Genomic DNA, 19,492 nt, shown 5'->3' with positions numbered 1-19,492 from the left:
TCATACACACTCTGTGCACATAATTTGCAGCCCCTTGTTGTTTTGGCTCCAACATGGAGCCCTCCCCTGCCTGCTGGGGTGGAGCCAAGATCTATGGTCCGGTCTTTACAAAAAGCCCAGCACACACCTGACCAAATTATCATCCCACCCAGATCTAAAAAAAAAAACCTTCAGGTTTCAGGTCCCAAAATGGACTTTACAAAACCATGAGGAAACTGAACAACCAGTTTCCTCTGAGTTAAGCAAACCCCCTGGAGCTCCTCAACCCGCTTGGTTGAGAATCCTGGGTTATGGCCTCTATTTAGACCCTGGCATGATACTGCACTGCCAAGATAGTGAGTGTGTGTGTACACATATACACATTGTAAGTGTATATGTTAATTGCTTTAATTGACTTGAAAGTGACCCACTCTGGCTACTACAATTTTTTGCAAAGTACTATAGATTTCCTCCTCATTAACCTTTTGCAGTTTCGTTTAACATACCTACCCGAGCTAATATACAAATGTATTAAATCCTAGCAGCAAACACCAGCAAGTCTCCTACTTTATGATTTAGAAACTGAATGTGCTGTCCTAGTGTTGACAGATAGCTGAACACAGGACTGGTTGGCCTATTTTTTCCCCATCGTATTTCATTTACCAAGTCTATACAGGAGCAGTGTTCCCAGTGGCTAATCAATACTTCTATCTTTCTTATTTACATCAATCCCATTCAAGAATTGACCCGTCCCTAGCATTTCTAGATTGCCATCTCTAATTGCCACTTTCCTGTCCAGACCTGTATCAGACCATAGTCCCTTACTAGTGGAAGCTGCTTGAAGAAAGTACCTCCTGGAAGTTCCCACAAGACCTACGATTTGTCTGAAGATTGTTCGGCCTTTCTAATATTAACAATAGCTGATCAGATGCTTTAACACCTTTAAAAAGGGACACCTTTAGGTGTCTTCTTTAGTACAGTTTCTCAAATGAAACAGTCCTGTAACTCTATGCACACCCTAGCGACTATTGCGGCTCAAGTGAAATAAGCTTATACTTGACCCCTCCGATTCCAACAAGAGGTCATACATACCTGCAGCCAAATCTTTTTTTCTAAGCAATCCATTTTTGAGAGAGGGGAGACAAGTCCAGCTCTATATTGGCATTTTTGGCTAAAGTAAAACCATTTTTCTCCTTCTACAATTTTATCTATACACAGGCCAGATGACTGACTTGTTACTACCCCTGTAACATAAATGTTACTTTTTCTGATTACTGACATATTCTTTATAATAGTACCACATTCTACAGACTCATGGGTAGACAACTATTCCTATTTGTTAGCAATCTCATCTCCATGTCTTACACTTGCACAGTGTGACTCCTTGGATGCCCCATTACAACAAACAAGATTAAGGTAGCAATTTGCTTAATTTTAAATACAAAGGCCACTGAATAGGATGGACTTTCACTTGAAATTTTAAAAGCTGTACATAGACTTTTTAATCTTCACAATGCTTGAAGATAGGCACTAAGGACAGTATACAGTTGCTTCATCAGGGAAGTTTTTTTTTAATTTATTTTTAGCAGAAGCAGCTGCCAGTACATAATGGTATGGACGCCATTACACATAAGTATATGGTGCGGTTAAAAAACAAAAAAAACACACACACTTTAGCTCTAATATTTCATGCAACCTGTAAAAGCTTATTTTGTGTAGATATCCAGAAATCCTGAGACTGCTGCTGTAGGTGGAAGTGACTCTCATAGAAAAGGCAGATTACTTCCTCTGTCCTTGTGAGCAAGCCAAGAATGGTGAAATATGTCAAGGAAGGTTGGTTTTGGGGTGGGAGACATCACTGTATGCAGTCAATACACTGCTTTTTTAAAAATACTGCAAGAAGAACTAATTGGAGCGCAATTTTTTTATTTTTAGATTTTCAATATAAAGTGGAGACAGACTGTGATGGCTGGCACCCAAAGTTGTTCATGTGCAGGAGAGGCTGGTTTTGAATGGAGCCATGGATCTGTGTGTTGAATATGCTTTAAAAAGCTGGCAAAAAAAGCTTTTTCTTCATCTAGTTTTTTTAGGTACTTTGAAATGATGTTATCAAGTCCCTTCTTTTGTATCAAATAAACTCCATCTCAAAACTTAGGTCTGACCATTTTTTTTTATATGGCAGCTCTAAAGAGCTTTGGTTTAAGAATTTGGCATCACTTACTGATGTTCCACATAGGATAGGTGAGCCCACACCCTGTGCTAGCAGCACTGCTGTGGGACATAACACTAGAGTGGGATTTAAAGCTGAGTGCCACCAATTTTTTTTTTTTTTTAATGTGAGCAGCTACAAATACTGCAGCTGCTGACTTTTAAAATATGGACACTTACCTGGCCAGGGCGCCCGCGATGTCCTCACCCGAAGTGGATACCTGTCAAGCCGCTCCCACCCCCCAAAAAAATAAATAAATTACATGCCAAATGTGGCAGGGGAGGGGTGCTTAAAGCGGAACTTCCCCTTTTGGGTGGAGCTCCGCTTTAACAGTTGTATGATAATCACCCATAGTGGAATATACTGTATTTACAAAATGTCAACATTATTTACACAGCAAGCTGATCTTTTTCCTATATCTATGGAAAAAAACACACACACACTTTAAAGCCAAGTTCCCCTATTAAAAAAATAATAAATGCACATATTTTGCAGAGAAAAACAAAATTGCATTTATAAATTTTCTTCATATAGGAGTCTGCAAAGCATTGCACCTGTGATCAGTGGATCATGGGTACAACGTCAGGCTCCTTCACACGGTCATGGGGAGGGAGGTTAGCGACAGGAAACACCCTTAACATGCAAAAGGTGAAGCTAGCCCTTATATTACAAGCGCACGCACGCACACACACACACACACACACACACACACACACACACACAAAACAGAATAATCCTAAAGTTAAAGAATATGTAAACCCAACATTTCATATTCCTGATTTATGTGTCTGCTGTACTATGTACGAAAAAGTATTCAGTTTTCTTTGTATTGCTTCCTTTATATGAAATCTCTAGTTTTCCTGCCAGTCCCTCTGCTTAAGTATTAAAAACTGACCACACTAAGCAGAAGAGCACAGTGTGGTCAGTTTTCTGGCTGTGCTGATAACTCAGTCTACACTCCTCCAATGATCAAACTTATGCTGACCCCACGCCGCCCAGCCACTAACTGGGAAGATCAGTGTACTGCTGTTTCACCTCCATGAGCTCCTTATGCAGCTGAAAACAAGGACACCTATAAAAAGGGGGGAAAAGGGTATTTATAATGTTTTTTATATGTATACATAAATGTTTTCCCTTTTATTTCTAATTTAAACTGGTTGTTTTACAAAGTGTTAGAATTACCACCTAGCTAGTTGTTAGAATGCAGGGAAGGACCTACTCACAGTTTCAGGGTCATTCAGAAACACATCTAGCTCCTTGTAAGTGAGAATGGTGTAGCCTTTGCAAACCCTCCACAGCATCTTTTGAAAAGATTGAAGTTTGGTACAGTGAACTAGCCCAGAAACAAACCTGCCAAAATAAAAAAAAAGTGAAATGATTTTTTGTAAACATAGTTTCTACTATGATCTCACTGTACTCTATGTAGTAAACACAAAATACAAGGCAAGCTTTGGCAAAACATTTGAAACACAAACAGCGAGGTAGGGGTATAACTCCAATCTGTCACAATGCCCCTTTTTTTGCTTAACCACTTTAACCTCGGAAGGATTTACCCCTTAATAACAAGGCCATTTTTTGCGATACGGCACTGCTTTACTTTAACTGACAATTGCACGGTCGTGCGACGATGTACCCAAACAAATTGAAGTTCACAAATAGAGCTCTTTCTTTTGGAGGTATTTGATCACCTCTGCGGTTTTTATTTTATGATTTATACAACAAAAAAAAGACGATTTTGAAAAAAAAAAAAAAACACACTATTTTTTACTTTCTGCTAAAATACATATCCCAAAAAAAAAAAAAACAAAAAAAAACAAACAAAATGTATTCACCAGTTTAGGAAATTTGTAGTCTTCTACATCTTTTTTTTTTTTTTTTACCAAAAAATAAGAAGCAATAAGCGTATATTGATGGGTTTGCACAAAAGTTATAGCTGGTAATGGCAGCGATCTGCGATTTGTAGCAGGACTGCGACATTGCAGCGGACAAATCTGACATCAAAGTGACACTTTTTGGAGACCCGTGACACCAATACAGTGATCAGTGCTAAAAAAAATGCACTGATCAGTCTATAAATTTACAACTATGTATACGTCCATACATGTGTGACTCTATAGTCACATGGGCTGCTGAGATGTCATAGGGAGGAAATGCTCAGCATAGAAAAGCACAGAAAATTGAGTACGTGTAGAGCGGCCAACACTGCTCTGCAAAATCCCTATCTGAATTGGGGACTTGAACATTAGGTGGAGATATATAGCAGCAGGATCAACCAGTTTTTTTTTGGCAGAACACAGAAACACTCGCATAGTGACTGAGTGAGTATGAACAACATGTTATACAGCATTTATTGATAGGTTTTTTTTTTTTTAATTATGTGGGTTTACTGACACTCTAACCCATTCAAGTAAAAACCCAGAAAATGAAAACCTCTACCTCCAATTATTCCATTATAGCTAGAGCTAGAAAGGATGCCAACAGATATTTTACATCACTGGATTGCTGCAACAGCAGCCTACCTTCACCTCACAACTGTGGGCCCATTTGCAGGAGACACATTCTTAGTCCAGTAAGTTAAACCTCTACACACACACACACAGAATTATTTCTCTATGCACAACATACTTACTAATGTAGCACCCTCCAGTGTGCTACTAGAATAATGCAGGCAAATGTATTGACTAATGGTAAAAGGAGTCTTGAATCTGTGTCAAGAGTTTATTGCAGGTCAGGCTGGATGACTCATACAGGCAGGTCTCTGATGCTTCCCCCTGGTTCTGGAAGTTTGGAGAAATTTCAAGAAGCTGGAGGGTGGAGGCCAGGAGGGTTGATCTGCATACTTAGGGGAGTTAGGCCAATCCCCTGGCAGTGGGCCTGGCATGATGGCTGAGCCAGCCCTTTAATATGGAGGAGCAGTAGCAGCAGAGGTGTTGAGTGGAAGATGGAGTGCTGAGGAGACTGTCAGTGGGCTGGCTTGGGAGGATCCTGACAGCAGTGCAGTTTGAAAGCAATCTTACCCAAGAATCATAGGGAACAAGGGGGACAGTGTGAGTACATCAGCACAGTCAGGGACTTACAAGAGGAAAGACTGCCAAAACAAGCCTTTCTGGAAGACAGCACTGTGCTTAAATCTTTCCTTTCCCTTGCCCTGGAAGATCTTCAGTAGCAGCTGGGTGGGCTGGTGAAGAAGCACCCATTTGGGCGGAGTTCCTAGTCCATAAAGAGGAACTGCATTCTGCTCACATAATTTGTAATAACATCATTCTGTGGGCTTCCTTCCAACCACTTTGCATATTTTTTTATATACACCGATTCTGTACTTGCCAAATATGCTGCAGAACTCTCCCTCCATCGAGTCCGGCTGCAACCATTTTAAGTGTGGGCAGCTGAAGCCCCTGCCTATTCACTTCCTGGATTTACACAGAGGCACTCTGCAGCTCTCATTGGCCCGCTTATTACTCATCCCCCCGCCCTTCCTGGTAAACTCTCACAAGAGTGAGCTGTGCATGATATCATAAGCCTAGGCTTTTTACCAGACAAGACACAGGAAGTGGGCTGTATAAGGTATTTACCGGCAGAAAAAAAAATAGGAGGAAATTGTCACTGGTTTTTGTACTTTGATTAAAAGTTGGGCATTCCATTTATCCCTTCACCCCATCCAAGTTGTTACCCCTAATAAAACATAAAAACAAAGCCAAGAGATTGACTTGTGTTTGGATGCAAGTGGAGAATGAGTGTTGTCTGGCTGTAGAGATGTAGGAGAGCCAGTTCCCAGTGGCTCCTGCAGCGGTAGTGCTACACTAATATAATATAATTCTCTACAAATCTGATGCAAGCATTAAAGTAATTGTAGAGTCAGAAGGTTTTTTATCTTAATGCATTCTATGGTGCTCTTCACTTACAGCCTTTACTCTGTTATCCAGTTTAAGTGATGCTGGACATCATTCAACGTGAAAGACTGAGGTCATCTTTGTGGCAAATGTCTCTATAAGGACAGACCTGGACCTCTGATATAGATCGCACGTTCACAGAACTGTTAATGAATGACGTGGCTGAGTCTGCAAAAGCCGCACATGGCCACATTCTTTTTAAATTGTGACAGTGAATGCGGAAAAAAAGATTTCCTGTCGGATGTCATAGCGGTGGATTGAAGGGGCACAGGCAGGTGCCCTTTGCTAACCTTTTACATTTTATACCTTAAATACATGTGTAACAATCACCAAAAGGTGAACTTATCCTTTAATAAATAGGTGCAACATACTTTGATATTCAGATATTATTCTCTGGCACATCCAAAGACTGGGTTGCAACTTTTTGACTCATATATGGAGACAGGATTATGATTTCACTAAGTGCCACCCATAAGGAAGGATACAAATCTATATTAGACTGCATGCTTTATGCCAATCAAGCTGGAAATTATTTTGTAAATAAATATTCTACTCAAGTATTTATTCTTAACTCCAAAAAGTACTTTCTATTGCTCCTAGTCTCCACCAGATTCTGTTTTTTTTTTTTGCTGTTGTGATCTGACTTCTATAAGGGGGTGGCTATGTACATTCACCATGGTCCCACTGTATGCGGAACATAACCACTCTCTCTTACTTGCTCCTGAGGTTGACTAGGGCCTATGGAGTATAGGATTTGGAGTGTGCAGAGAGCAGTGCACATGACCACGACTAACATGCACAGCTTGTTCCAAACAGAAGTGAGGGGGAAATGAAAGCTTTGGCATCTTACGGGGAACATTACAATGAGGCAGAAAAACACAGTAAGAAACATTTTCATGAAAAAGATTGGTATGGATTATTTTTGGAGAATAAGGATATCGTTTAGTATTACTTTAAGCACATAATTACAGGGAAGTACATTAGGAAGTGCTACCTTGATATTCAATATTCTAACCAAGCTTAAGCATACCACTGAGTGAAAGTGAATGTGAAAATATAACTTGAGTGCAGTTGCGTATCATCCATGGGTGCAGGGTGTGGGGTGAACACGGGCCCCCCAGGGTAGGGGGGCCAACTGTGCCCACACGCACTGTACACATGGAGTAAGTAAACACTGGTCCATAACATTGCCTTGGGCCCCATGATTTCAATCAGAGGGGCCCAAAAGGTAGTAGCATAGGTGAATTTTATTTTAGGGTCACAAGTGGAGGCAGCCAAAGCCACATTTTCCGATGCTAGGATTATAGTTTTGACAGCTCAGAGAGACTCCAGGGGGCAAAACTTGGTTGGTGGTACCATGATGTATACTCACAGCAAGTCAGTAGTGTGACTGCTCACTGCTACCCCTGTACTATGTGTGATAACTGGACACAGAAGACGACATCTTCCTTCACAGACTGAGTTTGGATACTTTGTGATCTGCATGTGTCAGGTGCATACCAAGTTTGTGAAGGAAGATGCTGCGTCAAACTATGGCAGGTATGTGCTTGGAGCAGCAAGCGGTTTATTTTTATCAGCAGCGCTGCTGAATGGTGTCTGTGGAGATAAGGAGAGAATGTCTGTGTTCAGGTTGCCCAGAACTTTGCACAGCAGCCCAGGAATCGAGCCCTAATGGCTCCTCCATGACTTGATCACCCTTTTGCATGCATGTGGCAGGCTGACAAAAAGAAAAAAAAAAAAAAAAAAAAAAAAAAAAGACACTCAGAACAGAGGGCTTGTCGCAGACAGTGGGTTCTAAGACGCAAGTCATACACAGCATGTCCTACTATACAATCTCTTTAGACTAGAGAAAATCAGGAGTGGAGAAAAGTCTGTATTGGGGTAATTTAGGGGAAGAGTCTCTACTGGGAATGGGGAAGGGGGGAGGCAATATTTAATGTCCTCTTGTGCACATACTACCCACCTCCATGTTGTGTGCCGAGCAATTACTATGGTGTATTGCTCTTATGGTTACTTCAACTGTTTTTGTAAGCTGTTGTTCAACTGTATACTTTTGAGCCAGGAAATACCCAAGGGCTGTTTTTTATGCATTTCTGTTTTTATATAAGCAAAAAGGATTTGCACAAAAACTAAAAAGTGTATTATACAGAAAATTTCTAATGATTCACATACCTTTAAAATGTGTCAGCAGTAACAAGCAAAATACCAGAACTGCAAGCTTACGTCTTATGGACCTGAGAAAAGAAGGGTTCACTATCATGACTATTACTCACCCCAGTTTTGCGCCAAGTCTCTGCATACAAGTATAGTCCATTAAGGAATCCTTTTCCAAAGCAGGAAACTCCTCATAAATGGTTTGTGAAGAGGTTTCATACTGAAAAACAAACAAAAAAAACCCCAAAAAAAGTGAACACAAACCTTCACGAGAATGAGGATATAAATGCAAAAAGGCTAAAAGTGATTTAATTTCATTATGGCTAGCAAATAGGGGAGAGGACATTATTATATTGGTTCTTTGAAACAACCCTTCACCTGGCACTAACCTGTAACCCCATGTTTTTTCACCTGTCACATGCAAGAATTTTGGTAGCTGGTAGAGGTCCTGGCATTTAACAGCTGATAAGCAGGGACATGACTTAGTGTACTGAGGGGGTGTTCAGTACTTGTGTAAAGTCGAGATCATGGAGATCACATGGTACAGACTGGATCTAGTATCCAATGTGAGCATTAACACATGTACTTGCAGGCACCACAAAGCTTTTCAGCTAGATAAAGCCCTTTCATTTAAAATTCTGCTTCATATATTTGGTTTGTTCCAAAAAAAAAGCGTCAAGCATTTATGAAATTAACACTGCTAAAGCAATTGCCCGGGAAAAGACTGTAAAACTAATGAAAAAAATGCACCTTGAGCAAAGCAAAGTATTTGCCTTCTATGGGAGCACTCGGCAGGGGATCCGAGAAGAGGAGGATCAGGGTTGCTCTGTGCAAAATCATTGCACAGAGCAGGTAAGTATGACATGTTGTTATTTTAAAAGAAATGGTCATAGATGGATTGAACCTGCTGAATTGATCAGTCTATGAGCAGGCTGGTTGTACTGAAGTGGATCCATCAATCAACTACAGTACAACCAGCCTGTCAGATTTTTTTTCACCCGGTCACTGCTGGAGGTTATAACCACCAGCAATGAACACTGTATTCTGCTGGTGGGGAAGTCTCCCTGCACTCCCCACCAGCAGAATATAACAGTGCTGCGGGAGGGATTCCCACATCAACACTGACTGCGAATCAAGCAATTTTCTTTCCTTCAACCTTCATTCAGAAAATGCATGAATGGCCCGTCTTAGCCTCTGATGAAGTTGGCATGCCGTATCATGTAGGGCAGGATTGGTGCTGAACACCGGGTTTCTGCTCTATTACACAGTCCTTTATGAGTTTAAGCCTGGGCAGTGATTACAGGTTAAGGAGCTGAAATTCATCTGTATGGAGAAGTGGGGTCTGGCTCTGGACAATGATTAGTATCACTGCGCCTTATAAATTTTTACTTCTTATTGGCCATCTGCAACATTTGCTTTCTGATACATGCACTGCAAAACGTATGCCTTGTAAGTAGATTTTAATCCAATAAATAAAACTGGTTGTAAGTTTTTACACTATGTGGCTCGTTTTCGCTCCTTGTGAAACATTGAATTTCCTATTGGGGAGTGGCCTGTCTGGGAACCTCTCATGTTACTCATGAGGAATGCTGAATTACCTAAGGGCAGATCTATGATTCATAGGTTCTGGGAAACTACACAAGCCTATTTTGACCTGTCTAATAAAGGTTAGTGAAGGTCAATCCTAGAGGGTGAATGCATTTCCATGGTGAGGAGCACATGTAATATGCACTGCAATCTGCAAAGGATTTGACTATCTGTACCATTTCACGAGGCAATGAACTGCACACAATTTTGATTGTCTGCACACTTTAACCACTTTAATACCGGGCACTTTTACTCCCTTACTGCCGAGGCCAAATTTTCAGATTTCAGCGCTGTCACAATTTGAATGACAATTGCACGGTCATGCAACACTGTACCCAAACTAAATTTTTCCCATTTTGTTCACACAAATAGAGATTTCTTTTGGTGGTATTTAATCAACACTGGGATTTTTTATTCTTTGCTAAACCAACGAAAAAAGGACAGAACATTTTGAAAAGAACAAGGTTTTTCTTAGTTTTCGTTATAAAATTTTGCAAATAAATAATTGTTCATAAATTTCAGCCCAAATTTATTCTGCTACATTTCTTTGGTGAAAATCACCCAAATCAGTATATATTATTTAGTCTGTAGGAAAGTTACACAGTCCACAAACTATGGTATATATCTGAAAATTGATCAATCCTGATGTACTGAGGGCCTAGTCAATCCGTCCAAACGATCCTTTTTGGAATGTAGACAGTCCAAGGTATTTAGCAAGAGGCATGGAGGGTTTTTGGAAGTTATAATTTTTTTTTTTTTTTTTTTAATACGGTCACCAGTGCAGTCAGCGTTATCATATAACTGGCGTTGCGGTGATCAGGGATACTAACTGCTGACAGCATGGCAAAAAAAAAAAAGATTTTTTTGTTTTAAAACACACTTTGACCAGAGCAATATAATATTACCATAGTAACAGTGTACTACTCTGGGGTAGGGATCAGGATATTTTTTTCTGCTGAGTGCCCTCACAGAAAACAGCTTGCTATGGGGGCATCTGAGCAGGCTCGCTCCCAAGCTGCTGCTCTGTGTCCCCAATCACATATGGAACAAAATATTACAGTGCACACATGCAAAAAAGACATTTACCTCCTGCAAGGCTATTTAAAACACCTAGACATTTTCAAAAAACATTATCAAAAAATATGGGGATTTGGTCACACCATATTGCTATATGGTGCTTAAGCCCACTTATTGCGACAAAGTACCCCATGGTTAGTGGGTCCTACGCTATCCATAGAATGGGAGATCCTGCTTCTCTGAACCATGGGAGCCATACACTCTTCTATATGGGAGAACTAAAGGTCTCCACCTATGACACAGGTGGACACTAATGGGAGGTACCGATGAGGGAGTGTGGTGCTCCTGCCCAAAAGGATTTGGTCAGAATCCATACAATAGACAAACAAGATATGCCTCCCATTAGTGTCCACCTGTGTCATAGGTGGAGACCTTTAGTTCTCCCATATAGAGGAGTGTATGGCTCCCATGGTTCAGAGAAGCAGGATCTCCCATAATATGGATAGCGTAGGACCCACTAACCATGGGGTACTTTGTCGCAGTAAGTGGGCTTAAGCACCATATAGCAATATGGTGTGACCAAATCCCCATATTTTTTTGATAATGTTTTTTTTAAATGTCTAGGTGTTTTAAATAGCCTTGCAGGAGGTAAATGTCTTTTTTGCATGTGTGCGCTGTAATATTTTGTTCTGTTGTATGGTCTTATGGCTGCACCATCTTTAATGCATCTTTTAGGGTGTGCCCCCCCAAATATCTTGTTCATTCATTCACACATGGAGCATGGCTCGGCCCCTCCCCCGCTCTCCTCTTATTGGCTCACTGTCTGTGATTGATATTAGAGAGAGTCAATGGCTCCAACTACTGTCTCAGTCAATGAAGAGGAATGGACCCAGGAGAGCCGCTGGTTCGAGATGGGGCTCAGGTAAATATTAGGGGGGCTGCTACACACAGTCATTTACCTTTATGCATAGACAACCACTTAAAAGGTGACTGACATTTATTATTTTTCATTTATTGTATGTTAAAAGGTAGGGAGTAATAGCACTGGGTCATTTTTTTTTCAACTTCCTGAAAGTGCCTTTTTACTTATTTATTTTTTTAACTGACCACCCAACCAAACCTGGAGCATTTGAACCGTCCTGTGTGTGTATGTGTTTGCTGACAGCTGGAAGGGAGAGGAGTCCTTTTGGAGAAGATTGCCTAGAGTTGCTGACTTGGATGCTCCGAGTTCTGAGAAGGGCAAGAAGGGGTGCTAGGGCCTTTGTAAATACTCTGGGAGCGGAGGAGCAGTAGCACAAGATTCTATGACTGAAGGGGCTGAATGGAAAGGTTTGCATTGTCAGGCACAGCTTGATGAGCGCATGTGGCAGCTCCCATAGTTCCGATTAACCTTCACAGAAATGGAAGGTTTAGTTATTTTGACTGTAAGTAGGCTTTAATATACAATATGGCTTGTGTAGCAATTTTTCCTTTAGTGGAGCTGCCCTTTAATAAGTTAAAGTTAGCAAAAGGCTGAATAGAATAGCATATTCATATATGGATACCTCTGATGATTTCTGCACAAATTTCTTGGTTACTCGCAGCATGTGTGTATACTCGGTTAATTCCTGGAGGTTTTTTTGTAACTTTTCCTTGTTCTTATTTACTTCCCTTAATTCAGATTCTAGTTTCTGTAACTGTTCCTAGAAGACAGAATAAGTAGTAGAGTAAGAAGCATGTTAATGATTAAAGTGATTGTAAAGTCTCTTTTTTTTCCAATAAAAATAACAAACATGTTATACTTACCTGCTCTGTGCAGTCAGTTTTGCTCAGAGCAGGGTCTCCTGGCCCCTCCCTCCCTTAGCAGCTTGCTATAGGGGCACCCGAGCCAAGCTGCAGCCACGGCATTCAGACATGGATCTGCGGTTGGGCCCTGCACCCACTCTCTCCTCATTGGCTAACTAATTTTGATTGACAGCAGCGGGAGTCAAAGGCAACGCTGCTGTGTCTCAGCCAACAAGGAGGGTAGTCCCAGATGGCTGAGGCAGTCATGGACATCGCTGGATAGAGATAGGGCTCAGGTAAGTATTGGGGGGGGGGGGGGGGGGCTAAAAGGGGCTGCTGCACACAGAAGGCTTTTTATCTTCATGCATAGAATGCATGAAGATAAAAAAACTTTCTGCCTTTCCAACTCCTTTAATAAAACCCTTCCCTTAAATCAATGTTCTGCTCTGCATTTGTAAACAAGACCATCAGCGATTAATGTTACTATAAACGATAAAGTACTTTAATGAAAGCATGACTTACAGATGACTCCTCCAGAGCTGACCCCAATGCAGAAGGATTCGTGTACAAATGGCACTCAAAGCGGAATCTTTAATTGGGCGAATGGCGGGTTTCAAGTCCTTTTACAAGAAACCCTGGTACGAGTTGCCCAAGTCTAGCCACTGGGCAGATGACAGAGGACTAAAGCCAAAAATACTAATCTCCAGTGTGGTGGGGGTTAAAAGAACCAAGGGACTTTCACGGGTTCTCATCAAGAGTGCCCGACTATGCATGCCCTTTCTGCTCAACTCTGCCATTCATAGCCGTACTTCAACTTCTATGAATAAAACAATCTATGAATGGAGGAGCAGCCCTATCAAATCATTTGCTTGTCCTGCATTGATCCATTTCCATTCATAGAAGCTGTAGTAACTGTACAGCTTCTATGAACAGTGGAGATGAGTGGAAAGGGTGGCCATAGTGGGGCACTCTTGATAGCCTGTGACAGCCCCTTATTTCTAATAACCCCCACCGAACAGGAGATGAGTATTGTTGGCTTTAATTCTCCATCACCTGCCCAGTGGCTAGACTTGGGCAACCCATACCAGGGTTTCTGCTTCTATTAACCCCCTGCCACAAAGGAAGATTATGGTGGAGGGGGTGGATCAGGGGCATGGACAGAGGAAGATTTAACCTAACAGAAGAGGCATCAGCACAAGTGACACATCCTATCGACTAAGTTATGTCCCTTGTGCTGATTTTTAGGGTTAATATATTTTGGCTGCACTTAGGTTTTATTAACATATTAAAGCAGTACTAAAAGGCAAAAATACTCACCTCCACTCCAACATACGCGAGGACCTTCAGAGTCAACAGATTCTCCCTTGCTTTTTTCCGAGTGTTTCTTTGGTTGTTTTTGTTGGCTTGCACAGGATGACGTAACTTTGTGGTTACACCATGCCAAGAATGTACCCTGGGCTGAACATGCACAGCCCAGGGTACATTTTAAAGAAGACTGAACAGGCAGTTATTGCAGAAGATGCATAAATAGATAAATGGCCTATTCGCTCACAATTTTCTTTTAAACACTTTCGTTTCTTAATTTAAATTAAATTAAGCTTAATTTTGTGTCTAGAGTTCCAAATTAGCTTTAATAGTTTTCTCTATAAATGTCAGCCTACTAATTGAAGCCCATTAAAAGCTTGCTAGGAGTTTGCTTAGTGCTGAATTTCAGGCAAACAGCTAAAAACCTAGGTCAAATACATAAACGCCGAAGGATTTGTACACAGCACAGCTCAGACTGACAGGTCAGGAATCAGGATACCTATTTTTTATTCTGCTGCAGTTGTGTAACACTAACAGGTCATGACCCTTTCCCAACCTGTGCTTAGCCAGTGAAAAAAAGAAGCAGCAGACTGATGAGACCATCTTTGTCAGTCTTATCTCTCCTCCCATCACTGCAGCACAACTGATTAGCTCCTGAACTGCTTCTCTCTTATACAGTCTAAACTCTGCTGGGAATGCAAAAGGTTTTTTTCCTTTGAATCCTTACTGTCCTTATTAACACCTATAACGCTAAGGCTATTAAGATGATATTGAGTAGGTTAATTACAAGCTGAAATGTAAGCAAAATTAAATGAAGAGATAGCCATTATGGAGTTAAAAAATACAGATATTACACAAGGGCAGCAAAATTTGTACATATACACACATACACACACACACACACACACGTCCATATATATTTGAACACAGGCACAATTTTCATACTTTTGGCTCTGTATTCCACCAGAATAAAATTAAAACTAAACAACCCAAATGAATTTGTAAGTGCAGACTTTCAGATTTAATTCAAGGAGTTGAACCTAAATATCAAGTACAAATTTTAGGAACTGCAACCATGTTTATACACAGTACCCCCATTTTCAGGGGCTCAATGTAATTGGACAAATGAATATAATCATAAAAAAAATGTTCATTTTTAATAATTTTGTTGAGAATCCTTTACTGGCAATGACTGCCTGAAGTCTGGAACCCACGGACTTTCTAATGCTTTGTCAGGCTCTAACTGCAGCTGTCTTCAGTTGTTCTTTGTTTGTGGGTCTGTCTGCCCATAAGTGTCACCTCATCAGTGCCCGTAAGTGCCACCTCAATGCCCACCAGTTCAACCCATCAGTGCCGCCTCTTCAGCGCACATCAGTGAAGACAAAAAATGACTTAGTTACAAAATTTACTGACAGAAAAAAAAAAAGTAAACATTTTTTGGTCTTTTTTTCTGTAAAAAATAAAAAACCCAGCAGTGATTAAATACCACCCAAAGAATGCTCTATTTGTGTGAAGAAAGTGATAAAAATAGGATTTTTATATCAGCTTACCTGTGAAATCCTTTTCTTGGAGTACATCACGGGACACAGAGCCATAGTCATAAATACAGTCAGGAACATAAATATTGGGACATCGACACAATTCTAATCTTTTTGGCTCTGTACACCACCACAATGGATTTGAAATGAAACAAACAATATATGTGCTTTAACTGTAGACTTTCAGCTTTAATTTGAGGGTATTTACATCCAAATCAGGTGAACGGTGCCTCCCACTTTTTAAGGGACCAAAAGTATTGGGACAGATTAACAATCATCCATCAAACTTTCACTTTTTAATACTTGGTTGCAAATCCTTTGCAGTCAATTACAGTCTGAAGTCTGGAACGCATAGACATCACCAGACGCTGGGTTTCATCCTTGGTGATGCTCTGCCAGGCCTCTACTGCAACTGTCTTCAGTTCCTGCTTGTTCTTGGGGCATTTTCCCTTCAGTTTTGTCTTCAGCAAGTGAAATGCATGCTCAATCAGATTCAGGTCAGGTGAATGACTTGGCCATTGCATAACATTCTACTTCTTTCCTTAAAAAACTCTTTGGTTGCTTTCGCATTATGCTTCGGGTCATTGTCCATCTGCACTGTGAAGCGCCGTTCAATGAGTTCTGAAGCATTTTGCTGAATACGAGCAGATAATATTGCCTGAAACACTTTAGAATTCATCCTACTGCTTTTGTCAGCAGTCACATCATCAATAAATACAAGAGAACCAGTTCCATTGGCAGCCATACATGCCCACGCCATGACACTACCACCATCATGCTTCACTGATGAGGTAGGATGCTTTGGATCATGAGCAGTTCCTTTTCTTCTCCATACTCTTCTCTTCCCATCACTCTGGTACAAGTTGACCTTGGTCTCATCTGTCCATAGGATGTTGTTCCAGAACAGTGAAGGCTTTTTTAGATGTTGTTTGGCAAACTCTAATCTGACCTTCCTGTTTTTGAGGCTCACCAATAGTTTACATCTTGTGGTGAACCCTCTGTATTCACTCTGGTGAAGTCTTCTCTTGATTGTTGACTTTGACACACATACACCTACCTCCTGGAGAGTGTTCTTGATCTGGCCAACTGTTGTGAAGGGTGTTTTCTTCACCAGGGAAATAATTCTTCGGTCATCTACCACATTTGTTTTCCGTGGTCTTCTGGGTCTTTTGGTGCTGCTGAGCTCACCAGTGCGTTCTTTCTAAGGATGTACCAAACAGTTGATTTGGCTACACCTAATGTTTTTGCTATCTCTCTGATAGGTTTGTTTTGTTTTTTCAGCCGAATGATGGCTTGCTTCACTGATAGTGACAGCTCTTTGGATCTCATATTGAGAGTTGACAGCAACAGATTCCAAATGCAAATAGCACACTTGAAATGAACTCTGGACCTTTTATCTGCTCCTTGTACATGGGATAATGAGGGAATAACACACAACTGGCCATGGAACAGCTGAGCAGCCAATTGTCCCATTACTTTTGGTCCCTTAAAAAGTGGGAGGCACATATACAAACTGTTGTAATTCCTACACCGTTCACCTGATTTGGATGTAAATACCCTCAAATTAAAGCTAAAAGTATGCAGTTAAAGCACATCTTGTTCGTTTCATTTCATATACATTGTGGGGGTGTATAGAGCCAAAAAGATTAGAATTTGTTGATGTCCCAATATTTATGGACCTGACTGTATATTGGTTATATAGGCTATCTTTAGGTGATGGACACTGGCACACCCTAGACAGGAAGTTTACTCCCTATATAACCCCTCCCCTTACTGGGAGTACCTCAGTTTTTGTAGCAAAGCAATACACGTGTATACTACAAAGAGGGTAGGGACCACTGTGTCCCGTGATGTACTCCAAGAAAAGGATTTTACAGGCAAGCTGGTAAAAATCCTATTTTCTTTATCTTACATCACGGAACACAGAGCCATAGTCATAACTATATGGGATGTCCTAGAGCAATGCTATCTGAGGGGAGGAAGACACAAACCAAAATAGGGTGCAGTCATACCTGAGGACCTATACTGCTGCCTGCAGCACACTGTGCCCAAAGGCGATATTTATTCTCCTGTCTTTTTACATCCACCTGATAGAATCTTGTGAATATATGGACTGAAGACCAAGTTGCGGCCTTGCAGATTTGAGCCATAGAGGCTTGGTGATGCACTGCCCACGAAGCACTAACAGCCCTGGTGGAGTGCACTTTGATTTGAAAAAGTGGAACCTTCTTCTTCAAACCGTAAGCTTGAACAATTACTTGCCTAATCCACTTAGAAATAGTAGATTTTGACACTGCCTGTCCTTTCCTAGGACCTTCAGGCAACACAAACAAAACATCCGATTTTCGAATCTGAGCAGTCACCTTCAAATAGACCTTGACTGCTCTCACTACATCAAGAGCGCGTAGAACAGGGTTCTGGAAAACATTAAGGTAGAAAAATTTCCTGGTTTAGATGAAAACCTGACACCACCTTCGGGAGAAAGCTAGTATGAAGACGCAATACTACCTTATCCTTGTGAATGATTAAATATGGCTCTTTACAAGAAAGAGCAGCCAACTCTGATACCCTTCTTGCAGAAGATATGGCAACTAGAAAACTAACTTCCTTGTCAAAAGGATCAAGGGAGTATGCTATATCGGCTCAAAAGGCTGTTTTTGTAAAGCCGACAAAACTAAATTCAGGTTTCAAGGGTGACCTAACCAGCGGATTGAGCCATGTTACCCCCTGTATGAAACTACGGACCAGAGAATGTGAAGCAAGTGGTCGTTGGAACAATACCGATAAGGCCGAGACCTGGCCTTTGATGGCACTCAAGGCCAGCTTCATCTCTAATCCTATTTGCAGAAAGGCAAGAATTTTACCTAGAACATATTTTATAGGATGCCAACCCCTGGATTCACACCAGGAAACACATGCCCTCCAGACTCTACAATAAATGACTCTGGAAGCTGGCTTCCTTGCATTAATCAAGGTAGATATCACTGACCCTGAAAGCCCACGATTCTTCAGAATGTGAATCAATAGCCAAACCGTCAAATTTAAGGTAGGATGGAATACTGGTCCCCGCAAGAGCAGGTCTGGACATGGTGGTAGGGTCCATGGGTCCCCTACCACCATCCTTACGATCTCTACATACCAAGACCTTCTGGGCCACGCTGAGGCCACAAGAACCACCAACCTCCTTTCCTGCTTGATCCTGCGAAGATGATGAGGTATCATCAGAATAGGAGGGAATGTATAAATCAGTGAGAACTGATCCCACGTGGTCACTAAGGCATCTGTTCCGCATGCAAGCAGATCCCTTGTTCTTGACACAAAGTTGTCGACTTTGTTGTTGAACCTGGACGCAAACAGATCTACATCCAGGACCCCCCACCTTTGGCATATAACTAGGAAGATGTCGGGGTGAAGGGACCATTCCCCAGGGAACAACTGTTGGCGACTTAAGTAGTCCACCTGCCAGTTCTCTATCCCTGGAATGAAGATTGCCGATATGCAAGGCACATGCTTTTCCGCCCAGGCTAGGATATGGTTTACGTTTCCCTGGGGTGCATGACTTCTAGTGCCCCCTTGGTGATTGATATAAGCCACTGCTGTGGCATTGTCGGATTGAATCCTGACTGGACAATCCCGCAACCTGAACTTCCAGGCCCTTAGGACTAAGCGTGCTGCCAGAATCTCTAGAATGTTGATGGGCAAGGTCCTTTCAGTCCTGGACCATTTTCCTTGGGTAGTAGCTTCTTCCAGGACTGCTCCCCAACCTGAGAGGCTGGCATCTGTTGTTACCACCTTCCAGGTAACTGGCATGAAGGATTTCCCCTTCTGCAGATTCTTGGAGATCCTCCACCAACTGAGGCTCTGGCGCACCTTTGGCGACAGACGCATTGGAAAATCTAGCGCTTGGACCTTCTTGTTAAAGCAGATAGGATACTGTTTTGCAGCAGTCTCGAATGAAACTGAGCATAGGGAACAGCTTCAAATGAAGCCACCATCTTTCCCAACAACCTCATGCAAAGGCGAATAGAAGGATCCTTCTTCGCCCTGAC

At 41.5% G+C, this 19,492-nt stretch overlaps 1 protein-coding gene across 2 annotated transcripts in view; it reads right to left on the bottom strand.

Moving 5' to 3' along the window:
• Window positions 1-19,492, bottom strand: part of ATP6V0A2 (ATPase H+ transporting V0 subunit a2) — a 113,563-nt gene that overhangs the window by 79,925 nt on the left and 14,146 nt on the right. For both annotated transcript variants that reach the window (XM_073627605.1, XM_073627616.1), the window contains exons 4-6: window positions 12,381-12,518; window positions 8,352-8,452; window positions 3,412-3,538 (exon numbers count right to left, since the gene is read on the bottom strand). In XM_073627605.1, coding sequence (XP_073483706.1) covers window positions 3,412-3,538; window positions 8,352-8,452; window positions 12,381-12,518 — 366 coding nt within the window. The remainder of the gene's footprint in view (window positions 1-3,411; window positions 3,539-8,351; window positions 8,453-12,380; window positions 12,519-19,492) is intronic.

Source organism: Aquarana catesbeiana, linkage group LG01 (assembly GCF_042186555.1).
Source record: "Aquarana catesbeiana isolate 2022-GZ linkage group LG01, ASM4218655v1, whole genome shotgun sequence".
NCBI classification, from domain to species: Eukaryota; Metazoa; Chordata; class Amphibia; order Anura; family Ranidae; genus Aquarana; species Aquarana catesbeiana.
Note: the sequence above shows the minus strand (reverse complement) of the source record. Positions and strands in the feature narration are given on the sequence as shown.